Source organism: Barbus barbus (genome assembly GCF_936440315.1).
Source record: "Barbus barbus genome assembly, chromosome: 17".
In the NCBI taxonomy this organism is placed as follows: Eukaryota; Metazoa; Chordata; class Actinopteri; order Cypriniformes; family Cyprinidae; genus Barbus; species Barbus barbus.
Genome location: NC_136745.1, coordinates 21,346,713 through 21,374,601, shown reverse-complemented (window position 1 = coordinate 21,374,601; position 27,889 = coordinate 21,346,713). Strand labels below are relative to the sequence as shown.

At 35.4% G+C, this 27,889-nt stretch overlaps 3 protein-coding genes across 3 annotated transcripts; all 3 read left to right on the top strand.

The window, feature by feature from the left end:
- Positions 1–1,480: 1,480 nt before the first annotated feature.
- Positions 1,481–6,337, top strand: LOC306883782 (proteinase-activated receptor 4-like). The gene is made up of 2 exons (XM_079439264.1): positions 1,481–1,752; positions 3,573–6,337. The coding sequence occupies exons 1-2, from the start codon at positions 1,653–1,655 to the stop codon at positions 4,562–4,564; spliced, it is 1,092 nt and encodes a 363-aa protein (XP_079295390.1). The 5' UTR covers positions 1,481–1,652; the 3' UTR covers positions 4,565–6,337.
- A 1,171-nt stretch (positions 6,338–7,508) lies between these two features.
- LOC306883781 (leukocyte cell-derived chemotaxin-2-like) lies at positions 7,509–11,619 on the top strand. Its single transcript, XM_079439263.1, has 5 exons — positions 7,509–7,692; positions 8,094–8,126; positions 8,222–8,312; positions 10,427–10,578; positions 10,785–11,619. Exons 1-5 carry the CDS (start codon positions 7,653–7,655, stop codon positions 10,949–10,951), a joined length of 483 nt encoding a protein of 160 aa, XP_079295389.1. The 5' UTR covers positions 7,509–7,652; the 3' UTR covers positions 10,952–11,619.
- A 3,275-nt stretch (positions 11,620–14,894) lies between these two features.
- Positions 14,895–16,835, top strand: LOC306883608 (leukocyte cell-derived chemotaxin-2-like; the record flags this gene model as incomplete). The annotated part of the gene is made up of 4 exons (XM_079438975.1): positions 14,895–14,934; positions 15,498–15,585; positions 15,632–15,677; positions 16,657–16,835. The coding sequence occupies 4 exons, from the start codon at positions 14,895–14,897 to the stop codon at positions 16,822–16,824; spliced, it is 342 nt and encodes a 113-aa protein (XP_079295101.1). The 3' UTR covers positions 16,825–16,835.
- Between the last annotated feature and the right edge of the window lie 11,054 nt (positions 16,836–27,889).

Here is a 27,889-nt window from a genome sequence, read left to right as displayed (position 1 = left end):
TAATTACCTATATTTACCTCTGTCATGTGCAAATTTCTTGTATAGCCCAATAATAGCAGACATCAGTTTTTAGCTGAACCATATCAACAACTCTTCAGATCTCTGGCTCTCTCTAGTGGAGGTCATATAGTCCTACATTACAATAAATTATATTATTACAATTCCTATTACAGAAGGCAGAATGCAATGCCATGCTTAATTACATTTTAAGACTCAAACTTAAAACACATTTACTTTAAACTTCAATTATTAACTTAATATTTTTTATGAACCTGGTGAAAAGTATCCAAGAACTTTGTTAAAAAAAGGAAAAATAAATATTCTTAAAAATGTTGTACTTAAGAAAATGTTTCAGTCCCTTTAATTTACATTTTTATTTCAAATTGAGAACAATGCAGGACAGCTGGAATGTAAAACTGTGATAGTGATCACAGCTGATGCAATCACAGACATGATACAACGGAAAACTGAAACTAACAGTTGTCTAACTGATATTAAATTCCCTTTTCTGAGGTGAAAACAAGAACTAAAACAAGTTTACCAAACAAGCCAGGCTTATTTCAGTTAGCCTGACTTATTTTTAACCAAATCTGTTGACGACAAGTCAGACTGAAATAAACATGGCTTTGGTAAACTTGTGAAACAGGCCCCCGGTTCCAATACCAAAAATGAATAGTTAATTACAAAAATGTTTTTGAAATTGGAATATTTATGAAATATTGAATATATTTATTTTAAAGTTTAATTACATCTCAGACTCTGAATCATTTGAGCATAATGTAATCTTCATTAATTTTATTAATGGATGTTTTTATTAGGTAAGAAAATAAACCTCAAATGTTTTATGGAAAAAAAAATGTTTTTATTTAGGCCTACCTTCTCCTTTTTAAAAAGGGAACTATAGAGAGGACAATGGGTTGTGTGAATAGAACTTATTTTGTCCAACAACCAACATTTTCATATAGTATCCGTTTCATTTCCTCCCTAAGATCCTATCTCTTCCTGTTTGGTATAGATGTGTGGTTATGTGACATTCCACAATGTTATCACTGTGTTACAATAGCATTGTCCACTAAATGCCTTAAATATAATTGCAGGCATAATTTATAAGCTAAAAATCAGTAGGCCTACTCATAAACAGATAAACATCTCCAGATGTCTCTCACCGTAAATCATTTGGCTTTATAATTCCAATACTAAGCATTTACTATATTCAACTAGACTTAATAAAGTTGTCAGTTGTTTTATCATTATAATCTTTAAATGAGTATTATCATTTCAAACGACTTGAGCTATAGCCTATGAAGTAAAGTAGCAGATAAATGTATAAACAGTGAGACGTGACTCAAATCTGTTTCAAATCTTCACCGACTCAGAGAGAGGAACAGCCAAGAGAGACTCATTGATTGGTCTAAACTCACGAGGGTGAGGGATGAGAAACCACACGAGACAACAAAACTATTAAAACACTTTTCTGTTTAACCATTATAAGCGAATAGAGGATAAACTGTAAAGAGGCGCGGTGGACCGGTACGTCTACAACCTTTGAATAGCACACCTCTAGAAATGAACCAATAGGACAGATTTCACCTTTAAAACCATTAAAAAAAAAAAAAATCTACCTTTTATTTAAAGAAAGAGATTTCAGCGCCATGACATTTTTTGTAATTCCTCGAGTTCCTTTTCTCTGTCTCTTCATTTTTCTGAACGTCTCATCAGCTTCAGAGGTGCACAGCTCAAACATCAGTGTCAGTAAGTCTTATTTCCCATTATATTAATAACTGTAAGGTTAACACATCCTGTTTTAATTGTCTTTTATTAGTTTCCATGTATGAAATGTTCGCCTTTTTGTGCCTAACAGAAAAGTTACAGTAAAGCACCATTATTGTTTAAATAAATTATAAATCTCCCTTGTTTGTAACTTAACAGTTTGTGTAGAAAATGTGTACACTGAGCTGTAACATGCAGAGAGATCCACTTTCCTGCAGAGTTTTAGCTGTAACCCTAATCAAACACACCTGAACATGCTAATCAACGTCTTCAGGATCATTAGAAAATCCCAGACAGGTGAGTTTGATCAGGGTTGGAGCTAAACTCTGCAGTGGATTGGCCCTCCAGGGTAAGATTTGAGGAACCCTGGCATATCTACATTATATCATTTTGCGGTAGCCTACCGCTGCAAGTAGACTAGAGTGCGCAGATCTTTTTAGACCTTAAAATAAGTCATTCTTTAGAATGTAGGTCACCCACAAATGTAAATTATTTCAGAATTTCATCATTACTCAATACTCACCCTCATGTCTTGGAAGCCATTTCACCACATAACGGAGAGAAATAAAAAAAATTACATACAAATTTGACATTGTGAATAGACTAGGTTGCCTATGAGATAAAAATGTCATAAGTCATAATTATGTGGTAAAATGCCAAAATTATGAGATAAAAAGCCGTACTGATCAAAGAAGTCAAAATTGTGACATACAAATCATGATTATGACATAAAAAGTCAAAATTGTAAGACAGACAGACAATTATTAATTTAATTAATAATTGATTAAATTTTTAAGACAGTTGAAAAGTTGACTGACATTTTGTCATAATTTCATCTTCTCAAGACAGACAGACATAATTAATAATTAATTAAATTTTGATAAGACAGTTGAAAAATTGACTGACATTTTTTCATAACTTATGTCATAATTATATAATTTAGAATGTCATCATTTTTTGAAAGTCAGACGTTTTCTTTGAAATTATAACATTTTGTCAATTTAAACTTTTTATCTCAAAATTATGACATATAATTTTGACTTTTGTCACAATTTTTCACACAATCTCATTTGTAACAATCTCAAATGGGCGTCAATACACATAATTTCAAACTTTTATGACTTACGTAGAACACAGTAAATGATTAGTCATGATGATGAGTAAACGATAGAATGTTAATTTTAAGCAAAATAAGGTGTAGGGACAAGTGATGTCTGATTGCTTTCTGGGTGGTCCTACATTGTGACTGAATGAATATGTCATTCTTAGGATTCTTAATATGTCATTCTCCCCTTTCAGAATCTGCAAAATGTTAATTATTTTACCAAAATAAGAGGGATCATACAAAATGCATGTTATTGCTTATTTAGTACTGACTTGAATAAGATATTTCACATAAAAGATGTTTACATATAGTCCACAAGATAAAATAAAAAAAAGTTGCATTTATAAAAATACCCCGTTCAAAAATTTACATACCCTTGATTCTTACTACTGTGTTGTTGCTTGAATGATCCACAGCTGTTTTTTTTGTTTTGTTTTTTGAGTCCCTTGAGCCCCCCCTTAAATTTTTTATAAATTCAACTATTATTTTATCTTGTGGACTATATGTAAACATCTTTTATGTGAAATATCTTATTCAAGTCAGTATTAAATAAGCAATAACATGCACTTTGTATGATCCCTCTTATTTTGGTAAAATAATTAACATTTTCCAGATTCTCTAAGGGGGCTGTAAACTTATGACCTCAGCTGTAACAAGATATAAATAAAACTGACAAATCTGTCTTTCCTCCACTTAGAGGCGCGAGGCATGCCTCTGATTAACGGTACACTTTCAGACGAGTACAAGGAGCAGATCCAGAGCTACAGCTTTACACTAGTGGTTCCTCTTGTCTGCCTCTTCGCCTTTTTCATCGGGCTTCCATCTAACTTATTGGCTCTCTGGGTGCTGCTCTTCCGAACCAAGAAGCTCCCATCCACCATTTTGCTGATCAACCTCACCATCTGCGATCTTCTGCTATTGCTGGTGCTCCCCTTCCGTATTTTCTACCACTTCCTGGGCAACAACTGGACATTTGGAGAACCATTCTGTCGTGTTGTGATTGGGCTCCTCTATGGAAACATGTATGGCTCAGTGGTTTGTCTGGCACTGATCGCTGTGGATCGCTACATAGCTCTCGTTCACCCTTTTGGTGCCAAGATGCTTAGAAGTAACAAGAATTCTCTCTGTATGAGTGTTTTGGTTTGGATAGTGGTTTTAGCTGCTGTTGTGCCCTTATTAGCCTCACAGCAGTCCTATAAGATAATCGACTCTCCTCTAACAACCTGCCATGATGCACTACCCATAGAACAGCAAGAAAAGTACTTCCTGCCGTACTTTGCTATTCTCTTCTCCATATGCTTCCTGCTTCCACTGGTGGTTGTGCTGTTCTGCTATTCTACAGTGTTGCGCACCCTTATGGCTGAAGGGCAGCGTTTTGCCCATGCGATTAGAGTGACTGTGCTGATGTTAATGGTTTTTGTTGTTTGCTTATTGCCTAGTAACATTCTCTTGCTTTTGCATTACTCCAAATCAGCTTTCAACCTTTATGTACCATACCAGATCGCTTTGTCTTTCAGCACCTTCAACAGCTGCTTCGATCCTTTCATCTTTTATTATGTGTCTAAGGATTTCAGAAAGAACTTATGGGAGGCTCTCAGATGTTCTGGGTCTGATTCAGAGTCCTCCTCAGAATCGAGGACAAAGATAACCTTACTATCAAAGATGAGCAGGACTGAAGGAGCAGCCTGATCATGAGGTTAGCATGACAGGTATGCAAATCAGAAGACATTAGGTTATGAGAGTCAAAAATTCTAGGGCGTATTGAATGATTACTCTAGAGAACTGTCTTTCTATCTGTCCACCCACCTTAAGTTTAATTTGCACGGGAAAAACTGGAATGGGGAGATATGAATTCATTTCCTAATTTTCTTTAGTCATTAGTGATACAGGAGACAAATATATATATTTAAAAACATTTAAAAAGGAAAGGCAACATGCCACAGTTGTCATGCTTTCAGGCTTTCTTGCATGAAGCCCACTGCATGGTGGCATCAAAAATTTGAATGCTGTTTGTAAAGATATACACGCTGACTCCGCGGTCTCCATGGCCTGAAGTTGACTGCTAGACTAATAATGGTGGAAAACAAACTGTCATTTTCACACTGCTACAAACAGTCATGCAGTTCATAGAGTGATCCAATAAATCCCAAACAATTCTGTGTTTGTATAATATATTACATTATATTATAGTAAACAGTAATGAAGGATGTGTCTATTAATTTAGAAAAAAATAGATAACTGCAATTAAATTTAACTGCGAACAAAAAACTGAATGCATTTAATGAGTTCAAACTGTGAAAGGTAAAATTTAATGTACATTTCAGCCACGAAATATACAGTGTGACAATACAGTTTTGTATGAACTATTAATTAGCAAATGGAGGACTAAAATGCCTTTTATGAGCCTGTTCTTGCAATAGAAGTTTCTATATTGAGGGGAAGTCGTGGCCTAATGGATAGAGAGTTGGACTTGTAACCTGAAGGTCGTGGGTTTGAGTTAATGGGTTAAATGCAGAGCACAAATTCCGAGTATGGGTCACCATACTTGGCCACACACCACTTCCCCCCTAAATCTTTGTGTACTTCCTGTACTTAACCACATCTTATCTGCAACAATGTCTAACTCTTATGTCAAGAAGTGATGATTGCATTTTTCGTGTTGTTAATGACCACCAAAAATGTATTTGAATGTATATTTAAATGGTATGTTGTTTTATAATATAATACCTGACATATTTTTTGCATGATGATTTGCATAAAAAGTATTCCTCTTTACAATTACCTTTACTTATAAAAATTAAAATGATATGTACTAACATCACAATATTTAATGATTTGAATAATGTAGCTGCTAAAATGATCAAGATGATTCTGAACTTAGTACTCTTTTCAGTGGACAATATTGACCTCTAGTGGAGAAATTTAAAACCTTGACATGACTGAGAATTGAAAAAGTAAAACTCCCTAATGACCCTACAAGTATTTATCATATCAAGTATATTGATGGGTGGTGATGGCGCAGTGGATAAGACACATGCCTTTGCTGTGAGAGACCCGGGTTCGAATCCACTGTGAGACACCAATGTGTCCCTGAGCAAGACACTTAACCCCCTAGTTGCTCCAGAGGCGTGCGACCTCTGACATATATAGCAATTGTAAGTCGCTTTGGATAAAAGCGTCAGCTAAATGTAAATGTTAATAGTCTGGTATTTTCTTTTTTAAACAATGCAAAAATACACGGGTGGATGTCCCAGACAGAGTTTGACTTTTTACCAGAACTCTATTAGGCCTGTTTTTATAGTCTTCCAAAAATTCACAAACGTATTTTGCCCAATTGTGGCTCAGACTAATGCTCTTTTAGGGCAATAGGTTGACTTTTCCATTAAAATGTTTGTTCATTTGTTACCATCTTATATGAGAGATTCAACAGATTTATTAATAAAAATTGGATATGTATGATCTACCGAAGACATCTTTGTCACTCACTTTAGATATTACTAGTCTTTATCTAAATATTTCACATGAGAAGTGTCTTTGTATGCTTAAACATTATCATTCTCAGCCAGGAGAAGCGAGTCCAACTTCAGAATTTCTAATACAGATGGTCTCTTATGTCTTAAAATGCAATTATTTCATTTTTGATAATGATTGAGTGAGTGGTATGGCAATGCATTCCATTTTTGCCCCAAATTATGCCAACTTTTCTCTCTGTGATGCTAAAAATGTGATGATTTCTAAATGGTATCATTATTTGTTCTTGGTTGGGTTAGGTTACAACATACTGTAGTATATACTGACAAACAAGCAAATACAAAAGTGTGCATTATTATATTCATGAACACACACAAAAGAATATGTATCTCTGATTTGTAAGAGCACAGTTAATATTCCCTACATTGACTCACAACCACAAACGGCCCTTTGATTTCATTCTTCCACTTGCTTTGTTATTGTCTTTCCACTGCATGTTCACTTTATCCTGTCACTGTTGAAAGCAGCCCGAAACAGAAAAGGAGAAACATGAAATAGCTGGCCATAACAACTGACAGTTGAACTGATTCTGTGCTGTGGTTTATTTGCAATCAGACTGCAATAATTCAACGGTTTATTTTTTTGATTTCTGCATTAGCTTCTTTAATGATACATTACAGCCTTTAGACATGCTCCACAAACTCATACTTGTCACTGAAACGTATAATGACATTCCTAAAAACAGTCTATTTTGTTCACTTGGATTCCCACATTCAGTGGTTCAGAAGTGTTGTGATTTTATAATTTATTGATTTAAGGAGAACACAAGAGCAGGCTTTATTTGCTTTTAGCAAACATTCATTGCTAAACTGGAATGTCCCCAATTGCATGCACACTGTCAAAGGGTTTAGACTGATAAAGTATAATATAAGTTAGCTTTTTTTTTTTTACCACCACAATTAGTTGTGCATTGTAGAATAACTGACAAAGCCCAACAAAACAATATCCAATGAGAAAAACTAAAATAGTCGTAATATAGTGGTTGTGAGAGATTAGTTTGCATTGTATGTTTTGTATTGGCTTATTTTCACTGAAACAGAAAACATGTTTGAATTAGAGACTGGTCTGTTGTTCCCCTTTTGGGCTGTTATGCAATGCCATTGGGTTTGGATTGTGTGTTTGAGTGTTGAAAGCAGAATTTCCACATGACCCCAGCCAAAATATAAAAACTCACAGTTAAATGTTCCTACCAGACTGAGGACGACGGCAGAGAAGACAGCATCTGAAAACAAATGCTTACAGGACCATGAGACTTTACACCCTTTTCAGTTTTCTGCTTTTGGCTGGTAAGAAATTACAATTTTTATTGCAAAATGGACAGAAAACTAGAAAACGTTCTTTAAACCTAAAAAAATGATTCCCTTAAATTTGATTCTAAAACTTAACTTGCTTACAGAAAGAAGAAAATAGCACATCTACAGCAGAAATAAAGCATGTTCTAATTTTACTTTGAATCTGTTTAAGGTTAAATGAAATGCATAACATTTTCTCACAAACAAGAATAAGTATTAAGATGAGTTTTATTGTTACCATTTTAAGATTTGCTAAAATTTACTGAAGTTTTATGGTCAATTAAAAAAATTGCGAAAAGAGTAAACATGCAAAGCAAACATTGCAAAGACAGTTAAACAAAAAAAAAAAAAAATGATTATGCAAATTAAAGTCTCGATGTGTGTCTCTTTTTCAGTGATTTGCAGCTGTCTTGTTGATGCTAGTCAAGGTATGAAATGTAAATGAAGAAAAAGACAAACAGACAGGCACATATAAAGACAGGCAGAGCGTAAAGTAACACAGAAAATTCTTTTAATTTCACAGTGAAATTTGGCCCCCTCTGCAGTGGTAACTCAAGTAACCGCAAAAGAGGATGTGATGCAAAGTATGGCTGTGGAGACTATGGAGCCAGCCGGTAAATTGTGTGTGTGTGTGTGTGTGTTTCTTCTGACTCCCTTATAGAGCAAACAAATCTCTCAGACAAATGTAGTTTTCTCTGACCTCTCCTCATAGCTCTTCCCAGAAGTCATCGATGACACATTTAATGGGGGCCGTGTTATGATATACAGGTACATGTAAAAAATTAGATTGTGAAAAAGTTCATTTTTTCTTGTAACTTATTTAAAAAAGTGAAACTTTCATATATTCTAGATTCAGTACATGTAAAGTAAAACATTTCAAAAGTTTTTTTGTTTTAATTTTGATGATTAGAGCTTACAGCTCATGAAAGTCAAAAATCAGTATCTCAAAATATTAGAATATTTACATTTGAGTTTCAGTTAATGACCATCCCTACAGTATAAATTCAGGGTATCTCTTGTTCTTTGAAACCACAATAATGGGGAACACTGCTGACTTTGCAATGATCCAGAAGATGAACAATGACGCCCTCCACAAAGAGGGTAAGTCACAGAAGGTCAATACTGAAAGGTGTGGTTGTTTACAGAGTGCTGTATCAAAGCATATTAAATGCAAAGTTGACTGGAAGGAAGAATTTGGGTAGGAAAAGGTGCACAAGCAACAGTGATGACGGCAAGCTTGAGAATACTGCCAAGCAAAGCTGATTCAAACACTTGGGAGAGTTTCACAAAGAGTTAACTGAAGCTGGAGTCAGTGCATCAAGAGTCACCACGCTCAGACGTCTTCAGGAAAAGGGCTACCAAGCCACTTCTGAAACAGAAACAACGTCAGAAGCATCTTACCTGGGCTGTGGAGAAAAAGAACTGGACTGATGCTCAGTGGTCCAAAGTCCTCTTTTCAGATGAAAGTAAATTTTGCATTTAATTTGGAAATCAAGGTCCCAGAGTCTGGAGGAAGAGTGGAGAGGCACAGAATCCATGTTGCTTGAAGTCCAGTGTGAAGTTTCCACAGTCAGTGATGATTTGGGCTGCCGTGTCATCTGCTGGTGTTGGTCCACTGTGTTTTCTGAAGTCCACAGTCAACGCAGCCGTCTACCAGGAAATTTTAGAGCACTTCATGCTTCCTTCTGCTGACAAGCTTTACGGAGATGCTGATTTCATTTTCCAGCAGGACTTGGCACCTGCCCACACTGCCAAAGGTACCAAAAGCTGGTTCAATGACCATGGTGTGACTGTGCTTGATTGGCCAGCAAACTCGCCTGACCTGAACCCCATTGAGAATCTATGAGGTATTGTCAAGAGGAAGATGAGAGACACCAGACCCAACAATGCAGATGACCTGAAGGCCGCTATCAAAGCAACCTGGGCTTCCATTACACCTGAGCAATGCCACAGGCTGATTGCCTCCATGCCACGCCGCATTGATGCAGTAATTCATGCAAAAGGAGGCCCAACCAAGTATTGAGTGCATAGAAATTAAGATACTTTTCAGAAGCCTGACATTTCTGTTTAATTTTTTATTGATCTTATGTAATATTCTAATTTTCTGAGACACTGAATTTTGGGTTTTCATTATCTGTAAGCCATCATCAAAATTTCAAGAAATAAAGGCTTGAAATATTTCGCTCTATGTGTAATGAATCTATATAATATATGGGTTTCACTTTCTGAAATGAGTGACAAAAAATATTGACCTTTTTCACGATATTCAATTTTTTTTAGATGTACCTGTATTGATATCATTCTTTTGTTTTGAGTGTGTTAGCACACAAACTTGACACTACCCAACAGCCCAATGTTAACGAAGATCTTATGCGCCATAAACTAATAAAAAAAAAAAAAAAAACCATCATCATTTACACACCTTCATTTAGTTTTAAATCCATATCTTCATTTCTTCAGACCAGGCTGTTTATTTATTTTATTTTTTTATATATACAGTGGAAATTGATGTGTACTAACATTATTACTTACCGAAAAGCTGTCACAAGACACACAAGAACAAATAATATTTGATAACACAGCTCAGATCTAGCTTGATGCATCCTATTTGATTGTATATTAAGAGTTGAAAAAGGTTTTGAAAACTTACTTTTGATCACGTTGAGTAAATGATGACAGAATATTAATTTTGTGGTGAATTATTCTTTTATGTGTGTTTGTGATGCAGAGGTGGTGGAAAACGGAAACATAAGGGTCTCGACATCGTGTGTGCTGATGGAGCCACGGTTTATGCTCCATTTGATGTGAAGCTGAACGGCAAAGCTGCACCATACAAAAATAACAATGCTATCAATGATGGCATTAACTTGAGCGGGGAAGGTTTGTACTTACATATTCACATCTGTTAAATGTTCTAAAAGCATTAACAGCAATGTAGCACAACTTACTATTATAGATTTTCATGTTTGCAGTTTAGAACAAATTGCTTGCTTGATTAAATACTAGGACATGTGGAAAAAGATTTCATACATCAAAGTTATAATCTCACAGTAATCTTCTATCTCCCCACGTGATTTGTTTGGCAGGTCTCTGCTTCAAGCTGTTCTATGTTAAGCCGGACAGTTACTCTGGGACCCTGAAGAAAGGGCAGAGGATCGGAACTCTGCTCCCAATGCAGAAGGTTTATCCTGGCATCACTTCCCACGTTCACGTTCAAATGTGTGACACATCAGATCCCACCAAATACTTCTGATGCTGATAGAGCTGATGGCCACCTGCAAGAATCAGAATCTTGTGCCATTTATATCAACTTTCTTTCTTTATGCTGGTGCCCTGCATTTTGCAATCTAATAATAAAGTTTTGAAGACGATTATGCTCTCAGTGTTACATGTGGTAAATTGTACCATCATAGCATATAAATTATCCTGTTATCCTTATCCTTAATCATCCTTATAATTATCCTTATCCAGTGTCTGCTATATGCACTGAAGTTATACACACACTGATAATTAGTAATCAAAGTCAAAAATAATCATATGACATTTGAATCTGTAATGTGGCTGTGTGCGCTAATGAATGTTCATGTTTAGTTTAAGGCAACCTGCTTTTATTTTTCATGTCCTTTTTGTGTGTTTCTCTGACTTCTATCAGTGGTTCTTTGTAGCAACCATTAATTTAGCATTTTTCTTTGTCTTTGAGAACATTGTGAAACAGTACTGATACATTGACCTCAAACCATGTGCAGCATTTGCTATTTGAGTGCATAGATACAGATGGCTCACATCTAAAAGGACATGTGGTCAAAATTTGGTTTCTCAGAATCAATGCTGCACATCTAGTCACATCAAGTCTAGCAAATATATTAAAATGTTTTTTTTTTGTTGCTATAAATCATGATTGCATTAAAGCACGTGCACATATTCATAGAGTATTTATTTATTTTTACATTGAATCTCACGTTAAATTATAGTACTGTGAAGTTAAATTGACCTGCTTTCTTTTAAGTTTCCATTTTCCCCTGCATTCATCAGTGTCCTAAAATGCTGCTGAATAATCTGTACACAGTGGGTTGTAGAAAAACTTACCAATGTTTCTCATATTTCAATTATGGCTTTCCATTAGTCAGGGATGGGTAAATGGATTTCTTATCATAAGCAATATCATGTTCCCAGGTTCAGTATAAATTAAATTGTGGGTTTGGTGGTATCAGGTTTGGCCACAAGAGGGAAGCAGAGTACACAGACGGGAACCAACATCTGTGATTTTATGGATAAATACCCCTGATAAGCAGCTTGCCATGAACATTACTCGCATCCTGTATTAGAAGTAGAATGTAGGCTAATATTAGATGTTTAGATGCATACAGCTAAAATAATAATATAATACTGAATTTGAAAAAGTGCTTACGAAATACTATCATATTACATTTAAAATACAGTAACTCAAAATTTGGTTTGCGCTTCTCATAATAACGTAAAATATTTCTGATATGCTTTGTGGCATTGGTTTGGTAAAGCTGTCAATCTAAATTCAAAACCGCAAGCTGATAAATGTCAACAATCAGGCATTAAAAGTACAACACACTTCTGGAAATGTTGGGACGTTTTTTTTTGTTTTATTTTAATACGAGCCAATATTTCATTCACAATAGAACATAGAGGACATAACAAATGTTTAAACTGAGACATTTTACACTTTTATCGACTAAATTAGCTCATTTAAAATTTGATGAGTGCTATAGGTCTCAAGAAAAGATGGCACAGGGGCAAAAAAGGGCTGAAAAAGCAAGACATTTTGAAAATATATATTGCTAGATATTTTCAGCTGGGAAAATATCTAGCAACTAATTAAGTTAATTGACATCAGGTTTGTAACATAAAAGGGATGTCTTAGAGAGGCAGAGCCTCTCAGAAGTAAAGATGGGCAGCTCTCCAATCTGTGAAAGAGTGTGTAAAAAGATTGTGGAATACTTTAAAAACAGCCTTCCTCAACATCAAATTGCAAAGGCTTTGCAAATCTCATCATCTACAGTGCATAATATCATTAAAAGATTCAGAGAAACTGGAGAAATCTCTGTGTGTAAGGAACAAGGCCGAAGACCTTTGTTGGATGCCCGTGGCCTTCGTGCCCTCAGACGACATTGCATCACTCATCGGCATGATTCTGTCATTGACATTACTAAATGGGCCCAGGAATACTTCCAGAAACCACTATCGGTAAACATAATCCACCGTGCCCTCTGCAGATGCCACCTAAAGCTCTATCATGCAAAAAGGAAGCGATATATGAACATGGTCCAGAAGGGCCATCGTGTCCTGTGGGCCAAGGCTCATTTAAAATGGATTGTTTCTATGTGGAAAACAATTCTATGGTCAGACGAGTCCAAATTTGACATTCTTGTTGGAAATCACGGATGTTGTGTCCTCCAGGCTAAAGAGGAGGGAGACCTTCCATCGTGTAATCAGCATTCAGTTCAAAAGCCAGCATCTCTGATGGTATGGGGGTGCATAAGTGCATACGGTATGGGCAGCTTGCATGTTTTGGAAGGCACTATGAATGCTGAAAGGTATATAAAGGTTTTAGAGCAACATATGCTCCCCTCCAGACGATGTGTATTTCAGCAGGACAATGCAAAACCATATACTGCAGCTATTACAACAGCATGGCTTCATAGTAGAAGAGTCTGGGTGCTGAATTGGCCTGCCTGCAGTCCAGATCTTTCACCTATAGAGAACATTTGGCACATCATTAAATGAAAAATATGTCAAAGACGACCACGAACTCTTCAGCAGCTGGAAACCTATATCAGGCAAGAATGGGACCAAATTCCAACACCAAAACTCCAGAAACTCATAACCTCGATGCCCAGACGTCTTCAAACTGTTTTGAAAAGAGGAGATGCTACACCATGGTTAACATGCCCCCGCCCTGACTATTTTGGGACCTGTAGCAGGCATCAAATTTGAAATGAGCTAATTTTTTGCATAAAATTGTAAAATTTCTCAGTTTAAACATTTGTTATGTTATCTATGTTCTATTGTGAATAAAATATTGGCTCATGTAATTTGAAAGTCTGTAAAGTCTAAAAAACGTCCCAACATTTCCAGAATTCGGGTTGTATTAAAATTTTAACACCAATTTATTTAAAGCTGTTTTGAAACAATGTGTATACAGAGGTTTACAACATCTCACTAGATTTGTAAACCAGTTTTTACAGAATATAAAAGCCAAAATAAAAGCTAAAAAGTTGAACTCTTTCAGATAAATTTAAACATATATGTAGTATAATTTTACTAAAGTTGATTAATTAATATGCTCATTGTGAAATATAATTGATATTTTCTCTATTACAACAACAACAATAACAATAATACTACTACTAATAATAATAAAATAGTTTCGCTTCCTAAAAACATGAGTGTAAATATAATGTGGCCAATATCACACACGTTTGAGTCTACAATAAGAGAAACATTTTCACCATGTTATCAAAAACGCAATTGTATCGAAATGTATTGAAGTTAGAATTTCCAGTATTGTGACAAAACTAATAGCTATTTTAGTGCATTTAGACATGCTACACAAACTCTTGTCACGCAAGCTATGATGACTTTCTTAATTACAGTGTATTTTGTTCAGTATATTGTTCAGTATATAATTACAGTATATTAGGTTTCCCACACTCAGTAGATTTGTTGTGATGTCATAATTTATTGATTTAAATTAGACAGACCTCAAGGACAGCCTTTAATTGCTTTGTGGAAACATTGACATACATATGGTAGTCATTGATAAATATTTGCAAACACACATTGGTACATTATATTGTATTTGTAAATGTGTGTGTGTGTGTGTGTGTGCACACTTAACCATATGAGACAACTTTTAGCCAGACGTGGGCTAAACCTGACTAAATCTCCCAAAACTTAATTTTGGGGAAATTCCAAACAGTTGTTAAAAACAGTTTAAAAATAAAATAAATAAAGTTTATTGATTCATTTTAATAGATTCATTTAGGGTTGGGTGTGGGATAAGCCCCTAAGTAAATGTGTTTGGGTGTGTGTTTGTGTTTGTGTTGAAAGCAAAATTTACACAGGACTCCATACAAGATATAAAAACTCACAATTCATTAAGCCAAACAGACTGAGGACAACAGCATAGAAGGAAACATCTGAGAACAAACACTTACAAGACCATGAAACTTTACATCCTTTTCATTTTTCTGCTTTTGGCAGGTAAGAAATTGCTAAATGGACATTTGCTTAATACTGGATCATGTTATTTAAATTTAAAGTTATTTAGTATAATTGAATATTTAATAGACTAATCTAATATGTTTATCTTCTATTTTTTTTTTATTTAGTCTGGTTAAATTATTATAATTATAGGTAACCAAAAATAAAATAAATAAATAAAAATGAAAATAATTTCCCACGTTTTCTCACAAAAAAGAATGAGTTTTCTGTTTTATTGTGAGCATTACATGATTTGATAAAGTTCACAGAAGTTGTGTGGTGTGTCCTTGTAAAATATTGAAAAAGCAGTAAACATGCAAATAAAAAAAAAATATGTAACAATTATAAAAACAAACAAAAAGTAATGTCTCACTGTATTTCTTTTTCAGTGCTTTGCAACTCTCATGTTGATGCCAGAGAAGGTATTGACAAGAAAGACAAAAACAGACAAATAGAAATAAAAAAAACAGACAGAAAGTGTAATGTAAGCAAAAGGAATGAGTTTAACATGCATATATTAAAAATAATAACAAAAAAAACATGTTTTTCTTTTAATTTCCCAGTGAAATTTGGCCCCCTCTGCAGTGGTAACCAAAGTAACAGCAAAAGAAGATGTGATAGCTATGGCTGTGGAGACTATGGAGCCAGCCGGTAAATTGTGCCTTTGTGTAATTCTTCTAACCACCCATATAACCAGAAAGCTCTTTCCAGAAATCAATGACTACACATTTGTAGTGAAGGCCGTGCAATATTTTGATATCATTATTTTGTTCAGAATATGTTGTCACACAAACTTGACACTACCCAACAACCCAGTGTTGATCTTTATTCTGCACCATAGATGAGTTTACATACCAAATAATTAAAAAGTATGTTAGAAATCATCATAATTTACTCACCTTCATGCCATTTCAAACATGTATGACTTTATTTCTTCTGTTGAGTACAAAATAAAATATTTTGCAGACTAAGAAGGCAGTTTTTATGGATTACATGATTACATATCATTTACACAATAGCAATGAATTATTCATAATTTATTGATTCTCCCTATTTCCTCTTTTAAATGTTCTTTTCTAAAACAGCCTACTGCTTAAACACACCCAGAAAGTCTTCCAGTTTTGTGGACATCCATATAATTCATTAGTCATGTGGCTACACAGCATTTGACCACTTCATTTAAAATATCAGGTTTAAGAAGTATTTCATCATTGAATTAACTACTAAGCACATTCATTTTTATTTGAATTATCACTCAGTAGGTTATTTAACCATGTTTTTTTATGTCGTTTGAAGGCTTTTGTCTTTCAAACACATTAAAATGTGCAAATTCATGATTTCATGATTTATTTTAATTGAAAATTTTTATGATTTAATTAATTAAATGATGTAAATGATGACAGAATATTAATTTTATGGTGAATTATTCTTTTATGTGTGTTTGTGATGCAGAGATGGTGGAAAACGGAAACATGAGGGTCTCGACATCTGATGAAGCCACGGTTTATGCTACATTTGATGTGAAGCTGAACGGCAAAGCTGCACCATACAAAAATAACAATGCTATCAATGATGGCATTAACTTGAGCGGGGAAGGTTTGTACTTATATATTCACATCTGTTAAATGTTCTAAAAGCATTAACAGCAATGTAGCACAACTTACTATTATAGATTTTCATGTTTGCAGAAAAGAACAAAGTGCTTGCTTGATTAAATACTAGGACATGTGGAAAAAGCTGTTCTATGTTAAGCCGGACAGGGACTCTGGGACCCTGAAGAAAGGGCAGAAGATCGGAACTCTGCTCCCAATGCAGAAGGTTTATCCTGGCATCACTTCTCACGTTCACGTTCAAATGTGTGACACATCAGATCCCACCAAATACTTCTGATGCTGATAGAGCTGATGACTACCTGCAACCATTAAACCACTTCAAATCAAATCGCATTGAGGAACATATTATGCAATTTATTTCAGCTTTATTTCTGTATTATAAATTACAGAGCTGTCATACTGCCCAGTCCTTTGCTATCTAATAATAAAGTTACTGCATCAAACCACAGAGAGAGAAATTTTCTAATAGTCTCTGACAACATGGTGAGACAGCACTGATTTAAATGAATCAGCACATATTCTATCGCACACCTTGTGGGGAAGTGCCTCCCTATTTACTAAAGTTCACTGATTTCAGAGCAACAAATATTTACAGTGATTTCAGTAAAATAATTAGGCAGTGGAGGAAATTTATATTTTTTGAACTTCTAGGCTATTTAATTTCACTTGGCAGGCAGTCAGTGACAAAGTTATGGAAAGTTGTGGTCTGTAGAACAACATTTCATTGGTCTGAATGAAAATCCGCTAGGTGCCACTTTTGGAGTGGGTAACGCTGTAGACAAAACAGCACTGCGCTCACAAACGCAGCTTTATCAGGCATTACAGGCATGATGAAATGAGACCAATCGGACCAATCACCGAATATTGGGAGGGGTTTGGAAAAATGAATCGTTGAGCGAATCGTTTGGGAGTCGTTGAGCAAGTAAGGTAAAAATAAATGCATATTATAAGACAATGAAAATGCTTTTTGACCTTGCATGCATGTCGACCTGTTGTTGGGGACTCCCAAAACCAAAATATGAACCTTTCATTACCCATAATAGGGGCACTTTAATCAAATATATTTTTATAGTACTGTACATTTTGAGTCATGTCACTTAGAACTCCATGTACAACTGCTTGCCCCTTCCCACAAACAAAATAAATAAATAAAAAAATCAAATGGATTTTCAGTAGCCTACTTCAGAGCATAGCTTTACTCTGCTGAGACCATAAACCTTAGTGACAGTAGAGAATGTCTGGACGAACCAGCCAACTGTGCGATTAACTTCTACACCAAACATTTATCACTTTCCAGGTTATCTTTATGTCCCAATCTCTCTTCAGTCCTCTCAGTGCTTGTGTTGTCCCATCATAAGAACATGCATGTCCTGTTGTGAACATGATGTACTGTAGTGTCATGTATCCTCCTCAACCTCTGAATATGGACTCAGATCTTGTCAGTAGAGAAACAGATCCTCTAGCTATTATATTATATTACAGCTCAGAAAATAAATGTAGAATGCTGTAGGATGGCACTCTGACGTACAACATACACCTGAGTACTGAATAAGGCATACATTATGTTGTGAATATAATATTTCACACATAATTTAAAACTGCAATATTACTAAAGTTTATTTTATACATTTATAATGAAAGGTGGCTGTTTTCCTATTTGTTTCAAATGAAATGCCTGATTTACCCAGATCACATCACATGCAGTCTGGTATTATGATCAAAACTTTTTTCATCCCTTTGTTGGTTCTTGCCAGCTGTCTTTATTCATGTCTCTCCCTACTGTTACTCTCTAATTGCACAGACCAAACTGTCATCCGTTCCATTACAGATGATCAAACCAGGACACAGAGTGTTCCTCTGTGCAGTGCAAATTCATTTAAATCAACTCGTTCTTATTCATTGCAAATCACGGCCTACTGTGCGAAGCCGACTGTCCAGTTTTGATTTCACCCTCCATTCATTCTGCAAGCAAATCCCAAATGTCCATCACCAGTGATTATATGTTTGAATTCCAGCTCACAAAGAAAACGTTGACTAGGCCAGGCAATTTATCGCCACTCCAACTGTCCTGGAATAAGTTAATAATAATAATCTATTTTCAGACTCAGGGACACCTTAAAATCCATTTACAGACATTTGCCTAAAATCTTTGCAGAACTTCTCACCGTTCTTTTCTTTCTCATCTATACAGTATGTAATGGCCTCTCCCTTTCTACAGTGATACAGAAGTGTGGGCACAAAGAACAGAGACAATGACAGAGGCATAAGTGTGTATCGGGTCGAATATGAATATGAGACAGAGATAGAGAAGAGAAAATAAAGGAATGAGATATAGGGAGTGAGCCCTGAGGGGTCTCCTGCATTCAGTGCAGATGGGTTTGTTTTTCAGCTGTGCATACATAAAAAAGCACACACAATATTTAATTTCCAGTTTAATGTGGAGAGACAACTATAAGGAAGTTATTTTTTGGTTTTTGCAACTGCAATTTACCTAAAAATCTGATATTTAAGATTCACCCCACTTTTAATGAATAGAAAAAGAAACAGATGTTATTGTAAAAACAGGTTACTGGAACATTGATCAATACAAATGATATATTAAGTAAAAGAAAAAGGAAAAAGAAGAAAGAGTGGAATGGACTGAAGAGCGCTAGTATTCCCTGTGTGCTGGTTGAGACAGATATGAGATTAGCAGAAGAGTATGCTACAGCCTCGCTAATGGATTTCTGTACAGCAATAAGAAGCTGTGAATGATGGTGCGGACTTGTGTTTGCCTGCTCGGCAGAAAAGCTATATCTCCTGCGTTATTACACGATGGAGCTGCCATCCAGGCTAGGTCACTGAATAGAGTTGCCTAATCAGGTTTTGCCCTGACTGCCACTGCTTCAATTAACGACTGAAAAAAAGAGGCAGAAAGAAAGAGAAAATCTTGTTTCCATTGAACTGGAGCAATTGCATCTTATTCTGATGAGCTGCTGTGCTGTTAATTGCTGGGTCTTGATAGACGAGTCTCTTAAGGCTGTTTAAATGGGAGAGGGTGAGTTTTTCAGTGTTGATGGGCTGGAGGGGGTTAAAATTATGGGCTTGTGACATATTGTCATTATTCTGGAAAAACTGAAGTGCTTGAGGAAACATGTATAGTACGTTGCTTCATTTTTTAAAGCCAAGCCTGGGAAAGAAATGGTTAGAAGGCAGAAGGTGTTTAAGTAGTTTTTTTTCTTGCCCATATAATGGTTTGACTTTTTTTTTTAATGATGGATATAATGACTTGTTTGTAACCAAGACAAATACATATACTATACCTGTAGATCTACATTTATATATATATATATATTTATTTTAAATTTTTTAGGGTCAGTAAGAGCAGCATTGTGAAATATTATTACAATTTACAATTACTTCTATTAGACGTACTTCTGCAGTCTTCAGTGTTACACAATCCTTTAGAAACCATTATAATATGCTGATTTGAAGAAACATTTTTTTTTAGTATTATCAATGTTGAAAACAGATGCTGCTTATTTTTTTTTATGATTCTTTGATGGATAGCCTATAAACTGCAATTAACATGAACATTAAACAGAAATCTTTTGTATTATTACAAATATCTTTACTGATACTTTTGATCAATTTGATGCATCCTTGCTGAATAAAATTATTAATTTATTTTTGTTTTATAAAAAGGCAGTATGTACATATTCACTGGAGTAGAGAGTGACATCTAGACATCTGTTTAAGAACCTCTAAAAAGACCATATAGCGACATCAGAATATGTATTTATTGCTATTTTATAATTTTATATCTTGACATAATATAATTTCATCATTTTTTCATGGCTTGAACATTGCATTAATGTTTGTGAATACATTATGTTTTGTACATTAACATGAGTATAGCATTTATTAATATACATATTTGATCAATGTTACTATATATAGGCTATATATATATATGTGTGTGTGTGTGTACCTTTCAAATGATACTTGTTTACAGTGACTATTACTGTATTCATTTTCAAGGTAAATCTACTGTACAATTTTTGTCCAAATTAATGGCAAATCACTCCAAAACTCCATGTGCATTCTCACACGTTCTCTTAAGCACTTATAGTGTAAGTTAGGTCAAAAACACATAAACGAAGGTCAACATTTCACTGTCTCTTTATATTGAACTGGTTAAATGTACATTAATTTAATCGTACCCTGCGCTGCATGAACAGTGTTGATCCTGCATGTTGTCATCCGCAATCGTGATGACCGACCATAATATGAGACTTTTCCCGCTTGCATTGTGATCTGTAAACCCTCTCTTCGAGTTACTCACCATATTTATTTTTAAATATTTTATAAATCCCTCAATGGAATATTTAATTCCCATTTGGTGGTATTCTGTGTCCAAAATTGTGCAAAAACATCGTGGGACAAGGTTTTCACAATGCAGCTGTCCTTGTAAGACAGTGAGCAATTCGAATGAGCAACAGTAACTAAGGGGGGGCGGGGCTTACCGATAGATATATAGACACTGATCTATAGATCAGTGTATATAGACCTTTTTCTGAACGCGGAAGTCTCGCCTGACTAGAAAGGAGTCTCGCCTGACTAGAAAGGAGTCTCGCCTGACTAGAAAGGTGCTTTACATTTCCAGTTTCTAGTCGCATTTACATATTTTCCGAGCTGATAATATAACGTGAAAACTATGAAAATGATGATAAAAATCATGTGGTGCCATTGTTTCATCACATTAGAGTGTCGCAATGACACGCTTTTTGCAGTAAAGGACCTATCATAGTTTAATGAGTGGGAAGATGACATGAAGTGATGCAAGGTTAGCTGCATTGAAAACAGATGAGCGCACTACAGCTCCCGATCGGGGCGAAGTTCATGGGATTTTGTCCACAGAATGATAAGAGCAAACATTATTTTAATATATTTTATTATTTACAAATCAGTATAATAACTTAAGTGCTGCAAGCCATGTATACAGCACTGGACATGACTGATTTTCTGGTACACAAAACAAGTACTTTAAAGGAATTCCTTAGCTTTTTGCCATCACTGTGGCAGCCTACAACAGCACAGCTTAACCCTCCGCACATTTTTATATTTAGTTATATTGAAAAAGTTTTTACCCCGTCTTAACGGATTTCTATGGAGACCAGAACACGAGAGCACCCAAATGGAAATTAGAATCCGTCATGGCGCTGCTCATCGTTACTCAGGAAAAAGGTCTATAGCTGAAGTCCATTCGTGTGTGTCAAAGCCACACTCTCTTTCTCAATCCAACGGAAGAAATAGAAAGAAAAAAGAATGTTTATGTGAGATTGAAGACACAGAGAGAGAGGGGTTCAGTAAACATTACTCAGATGGAGTAGGTGGCAAGGCAGGCTTGCTAGCTGCAATGCCAGCTCTTCATCTCTGTTCTTAAATATAAAAGCTATAACCCTCTCCCCACTGCCAGTGAATAAACCTTGCAATTATGTTCTATTTGAGGCTAAATATTACTTTTGCTCACCCCTTTCTTTCTCAGACATAGCACTCAAGTACCACCAGCCAACTATTTTATCCTGTTTCCAACCAACATGACTATCAATAATAAGGATCCTATTTGAAGATCAATGTGTGCTTTTTAAGTTCATGACTGTGCAGTTTAGTCTTTCAAAAGTGAAAAAGAATAAAATAAGATATAATGATTAGATGTTAGATATAATGATTAAACAAATAAATAAATGTAATATGATTTATAAATAATTTTGTAGTGTTATTAAAAGAATAAGCATATAGTGTTGCAGAAACATGGGATTTTTAATACAGTTATGCACAAAATTATACATCTTGTTCATAGTAATTTGCTCAGTTAAGATGGTCCGCTTAACCCATGTCTGTAAAGTCTCCGCAACAATTTTAATCATCTTATAAATAATAAAATATAAGAGGCTATGCATAGTGGTCATGTTATAAGGTCTGCGTAAGTATTCATTAATCTAATGAGGATTTTGACATTCAGGCCCTAGCTAGGCTTCTCTCCCTGATGTACACAAGGGCTGAATTACACCACAGATTGGATTATTCCTCTTTGGGGCGGCAGTGCCTCCTTCTCTCCAGCTTTAATTAAGTTTTCAGAAGCTCATTAATGAGCATGTTTATTAGCTGCAGGATACAGACTGATTGTAGAGGGAGAGTTGGCTACTGAGGACTCCCAGTCTGAGTCTTTGGAACTCTCCAAACTCTCCAAACTGATTTCTGCTTGGTGGAGAGTCCCAAAGCCCTACTTGTTTACTAACCACACTTGCCCTAAGGTTTTTAAAGTGTCTTGATGAACAGTTGGCATGAGCGGTTAGGTAAAGAGAGGAAACTTTATATTGAACATTCCAAACTGATGTAATCAAGATTTTTAAGAACCTCGTTGCTCTTTTATTTAAAACTACAGTGCATTTTTGAGCCAGAATCACCAAAAGGAATTGCAATAAATAAACTATTGTCAGGGACAGTTTTTTTTTTAGTGGAAGCTAATCTGTAATAATATAATAAAACAATTTAAAATAATATTACTATTTCACATCAATGTATTTCATATTTAAAGGGGTTTTATTTTATAATGCCTTCTGGTGCAACTTATGCTTGTAGGATCTTCGCATCAAAAACGGTCATAATTTAGAAATAAATGACATGTTAAATGTGTCTCCTTGAACACATCAATTAAAACCCCACTGCTATGATTGGGTAAAATATTTGCATATGAAATAAGTATTACATTTATAATAATTCTAAAAACACCAATGGATGCTCTGAATGGTGCCGTCAGAATGAGAGTCCAAATAGATCTGATAAAAACATCATATTAATCCACAAGTTATCCACATGACACCAGTCTATAACGTCTTGTGAAGTGAAAAGCTGTGTGTTTGTAAGAAACAACTCCTTTGAGATGTTCTTAAACTTCAAACCGTTGTTTCCGGCTAAAATACAAATTACTGTTTATATACTGTTTATATTACTGTTTAAACACATCCTCATCTTGGATACCACAGGGTGAGTACATTTGAATTTTTGGGTGAACTATTCCTTTACATAATTATAAAAAGTGTTGATTATAGCATTATAGTTCGATCTTCTTATTGCACAAAAGGGTTGCATTGCTGTGCATTTTAGCCAATTACAGACGTGTGTTGAACAGTGATTGCTGTCAGGACAACATCTCTCTGTAAAAGTCTGTTCTTCACTGAATTTGACTGGTTTACCAAAGAATTAAAAGAGACATGAACTGAACAAACAAATAATCCTCTATAAGACATTCACATAGTTGAAAATGAACAGCTACATTCCAGACATTAGGATCCTTTGGAAGTATATCTCATTAACGTAATGCACCAGATGTATTCATCTCTATTTCATAATAAAGTAGAAACCGGGTCTTTTGCCAACCTGGTTTCAGTAAAAGCTTTAGTTTTTGAACTATCAAGGACGATTTGATCTCTAAAACTTGCATTATGTTTTTATAGTACAATCACCTTTTGTATATTACAAAAGACAAAGGAAATTTAGATTTCTCAATTCATGACCCATTTATCATATTTTATTCAAACAAATACATTTAATCGGTAACATCATAATAAAGTGCTTATGTGAGTGTTTCACATCCTATAACCTGTATTTTGATTCTGCAAATGACATTTGCAGTTCAGCTGTATTTCTTTTATGGCTTTTTTCCCCTGTCGCTGCTTTAAGTGGCTTTAGAGTGTCTGATGTTTACAATGCTGGTATTGATTTGATTCTGAGGTCTGGTCCACGGACTCAATAGCAAGGGCCCGTGGCTATTGAACCACACAGACGGAGTCAGAGCGCGCCTGTGCGGCATGGAAATAATGGCCCTGGGTTACCAACGCAGGAGTGAAAATGTTAAAGCGAGGTGAGCAAGGTTAAATCTATACTCTCAGTCAGTCTGCACAAACACAGCAAACGCAGGGGAACAAGGACCGGCAGCTATAAAGCAAGATGTCATCAGGGGAGTAAACTAATTTACACATGCATGAACATGCACAAAAACACAAGCTTTGGCCTTTCATAGAAGTACATAAGTGATCATATACAATACTTGCCTGAAAATGTTAGCTTAGATAAATTTTCTTTTATATAACCTTTTATAAGTGTCCACAGGACACATGTGAGAATAACATGGAAATATTTCAAGCAGTATTTTTTCAGTCCTATTATTTTATTATTTTTGTGTTTTTTTTTTAAATAATCTAACCTGCATTACAATGTAGAAAACAAGCAGCCACTGACAAGATGAACACTGCAATAATATTACAGTAATATTAATACCGAAGTCCTCAGATGATTTTGTAAAACAACCAATAAAAGAGAGGCAAAATGGTTCCAGTTATATAAATATATAAAACAAGAGAGCAAGTGAGACTAAAGAAGCAGCACAGGTGAATACAGCACTCCCATATTAACAGTAAATATTAGGAAATATCTCACCATTAAGTGTCAGGATTGGCCAATCAGAATCAAATATTCCAGAGAATTGTGTAATATGCATTACTGAGGCTTGTTTCCACAGATTACATCTTGAATTCAATTTATTTTTCTTCCCCCAAACAGTTTTATTTCATGTTTTAAGCATAAACCTCACAGAATTGTATTAAATGTATGCTTAGACCAAGAAAAAGCTACATTATTTGCCATTGGGTAAGAAATCTTAATATCTTACACTGTTTTGTTTTTCAAGTTAATGCACATTTTTGAAGGGTAAAGAAAATGATTCATTGCATTGCAGTGGTCAACTGTTTCTTAATAGGATTTGCGTGGGAAGTCACAGGTCGTGCAAGAGCTTCTTTTCCTGACATCTCGCCACTGTAGTCACAGCCCACTTTCAGTGCTATATAAAGCCAACACGGTGGAGAAATGGGACTGTGTGTCATTGTGTTTAGGTGAGCTGAACAGTGGAAAAAGACAATTTGTATGCAGTAGGTGTGAGTGGATCTGGGTGTTCCTGAAACCGCAACTGTCCTTGGACATTCTGATATTTGGATATTTTTATGGAGAGTCTGTCTGAAGGGTGTCATGTGGGAATGCTGTGTTTGTGTTTGTCTTCTGAGGACTCTGATGTACAGACACAGAAAATCAAAGAGAAGAGATGAAAACAGCTGAGGTACAGGTAGCCGTGGGCGGTTCAGCTGCTACTTAGAGGTCTCATCTTTTCTGTCTCTCGCGCTTTCTTTTTCTGTGCCTCCATCACAGACAGATGCATATCATACACATAGACTCTGAAAGCATATTGAGAAATGAACTGATAACATATAGCCAGAATGCTCACAGGTCCATATGAATAACATGATTGAATAATGTTCGCATTCAGAGTACTGTATGTGTGAACCAAGTATGTGATTCTCTATGCATGTCTTAAAGCTGCATTCAAGAATATCTGCCTTGGCCTGACTTGGAAATATCAGTACCTATATGAAATATACCATTTCACTACACATGTAACATTTATTTGGCTTGATTTGAATCAAATTAATTTATATGTACCCTTCAATGAATTAAAATTATCCACAATAAAATGAAAATGATCCACATAAACCACTGAATCAGTGACTGATTTTTATTTTAAAAAAAATTTTGTAACTGAATTAACCAATTTGTTAATCTTATCAATCTTGGTTCAACATTTAGTAATGAGCCAAATGAACTAACAATGAACAGTTATATTTTTATTAACTAACATTAACAAAGATGAATAAATTCTGTAACAAAAGTATTGCTCATTAGTTAAAGGGGTCCTATTATGCTTTTTCACTTTTTGAATTTTAGTCTGTGTGTAGGCCTATGTATGTTTGGGCATGAAAAGATCTACAAAGTTACAAATCTCAAAGTCCACTCTAAAGGGAGATATTTCATTTTTAAAAAATCCCTTTTAAAGAACTACAACGCACTGCTCGTTTGGACTACAAAGTTGTTTTCCTGTATTTGTGATATCACAAAAATAAACCCCGCCTAAGGAAATTCGAATGGTTGAGCATTGCACGTTTCAAAATCGAAACCTGTGGGGTGTTTTTATATCATTATTTCTGATGGTAACCGATTGTCTTCAGAACATTTTGGATTTCATTTTCATTTAATCTTGCATGTAATGTCTGATAAAGCAGCGTTTGTGAGCAGAGCTCTGTTTTGTGTACAGTGTTACCGGGGAAATCTCCGCTCCAAAAGCGCCTCCTGCTGGCAAATAATTAATTTGCATATATATGCCACCACAAAGTGTAACTCTGTGGGACTATGGTATAAATAAATTCAACTGTATAACAGTTTCACTGCAATTCATGTTATTATGTTAGAATTAAAGAACAATAAACATAATATATATTACCGTTGCACTTATCTGTACATAGTAAATGCAATTATTTTTAAGCTGTTTTTGACATACTATCTAAATCGTGATTTAGCCAAAAAACAACAACAACAACAACAATAACATTACCACTTTAATATGTCTTGCAATATCCGTGCGTGCAAAGGTTCTGCGCAATCCTCTTGTTCAATATTCTCGGGGTCTGAATTGCAGCTTTGGCAAGGGGCGGGTCAGTACTGAAACACCTTCTAAGCTGTTCGCCAATCACAACGCACTGAGACAGCTAACCAATCCCAACACATTTCGTTTTTCGGAAGGCGGGCCTTCATCAAACCCTGAACTAATCGAGCCGTTTGTGCCAGGCTGGGGAGAAAGCTATAATAATGTAAGTTATGTGAAAAATAATGTGATTTTCACCAAGCATGAGAGCATGTTCTAGTACATGAGAGCATGTTCTAGTACAATGACCCTTAATGTTGACTAACGGGGCCTTATTGAAAAGTGTTGCCGAACGATTTGGGAATACTACAGTTAAATTTCAGTTTCTAAAACACTATACAAACCGTACACAGTAAACTCATGAAATCCATGATTGGCTCTCTGCTGTGACAAATAACCAGTCGGTATGTCTTGCATCTTACTCGAGCTGGTGTTCTGAACAGCTAATGGCTAATGTATTTAAAATTAAGAGGCACAGCACGCAAACAGCTCTGGGTGTTGGTGAAGTGAGAGATGTGGAAAAAGAGTGGAGAGGAACAGAGCTGCTGGTCTTCTGAGCTATATTAAAAAACCCAGTGAGACCTTCCACCTTTTGGCATTCTGTTCTCCATATCTCTCTCCTGGCATGTTATTAAAATAACAGAACTCTGAACGGACTCCATCGAGTGTGGAAGTGCAACTTGCTGAACCCATTAGACAGGTTAATTAGTACAAAGGGCCAGGGCTCAATTCTGAATGCACTCTCAGATGGCCGCAAAAAAACACCACGGTC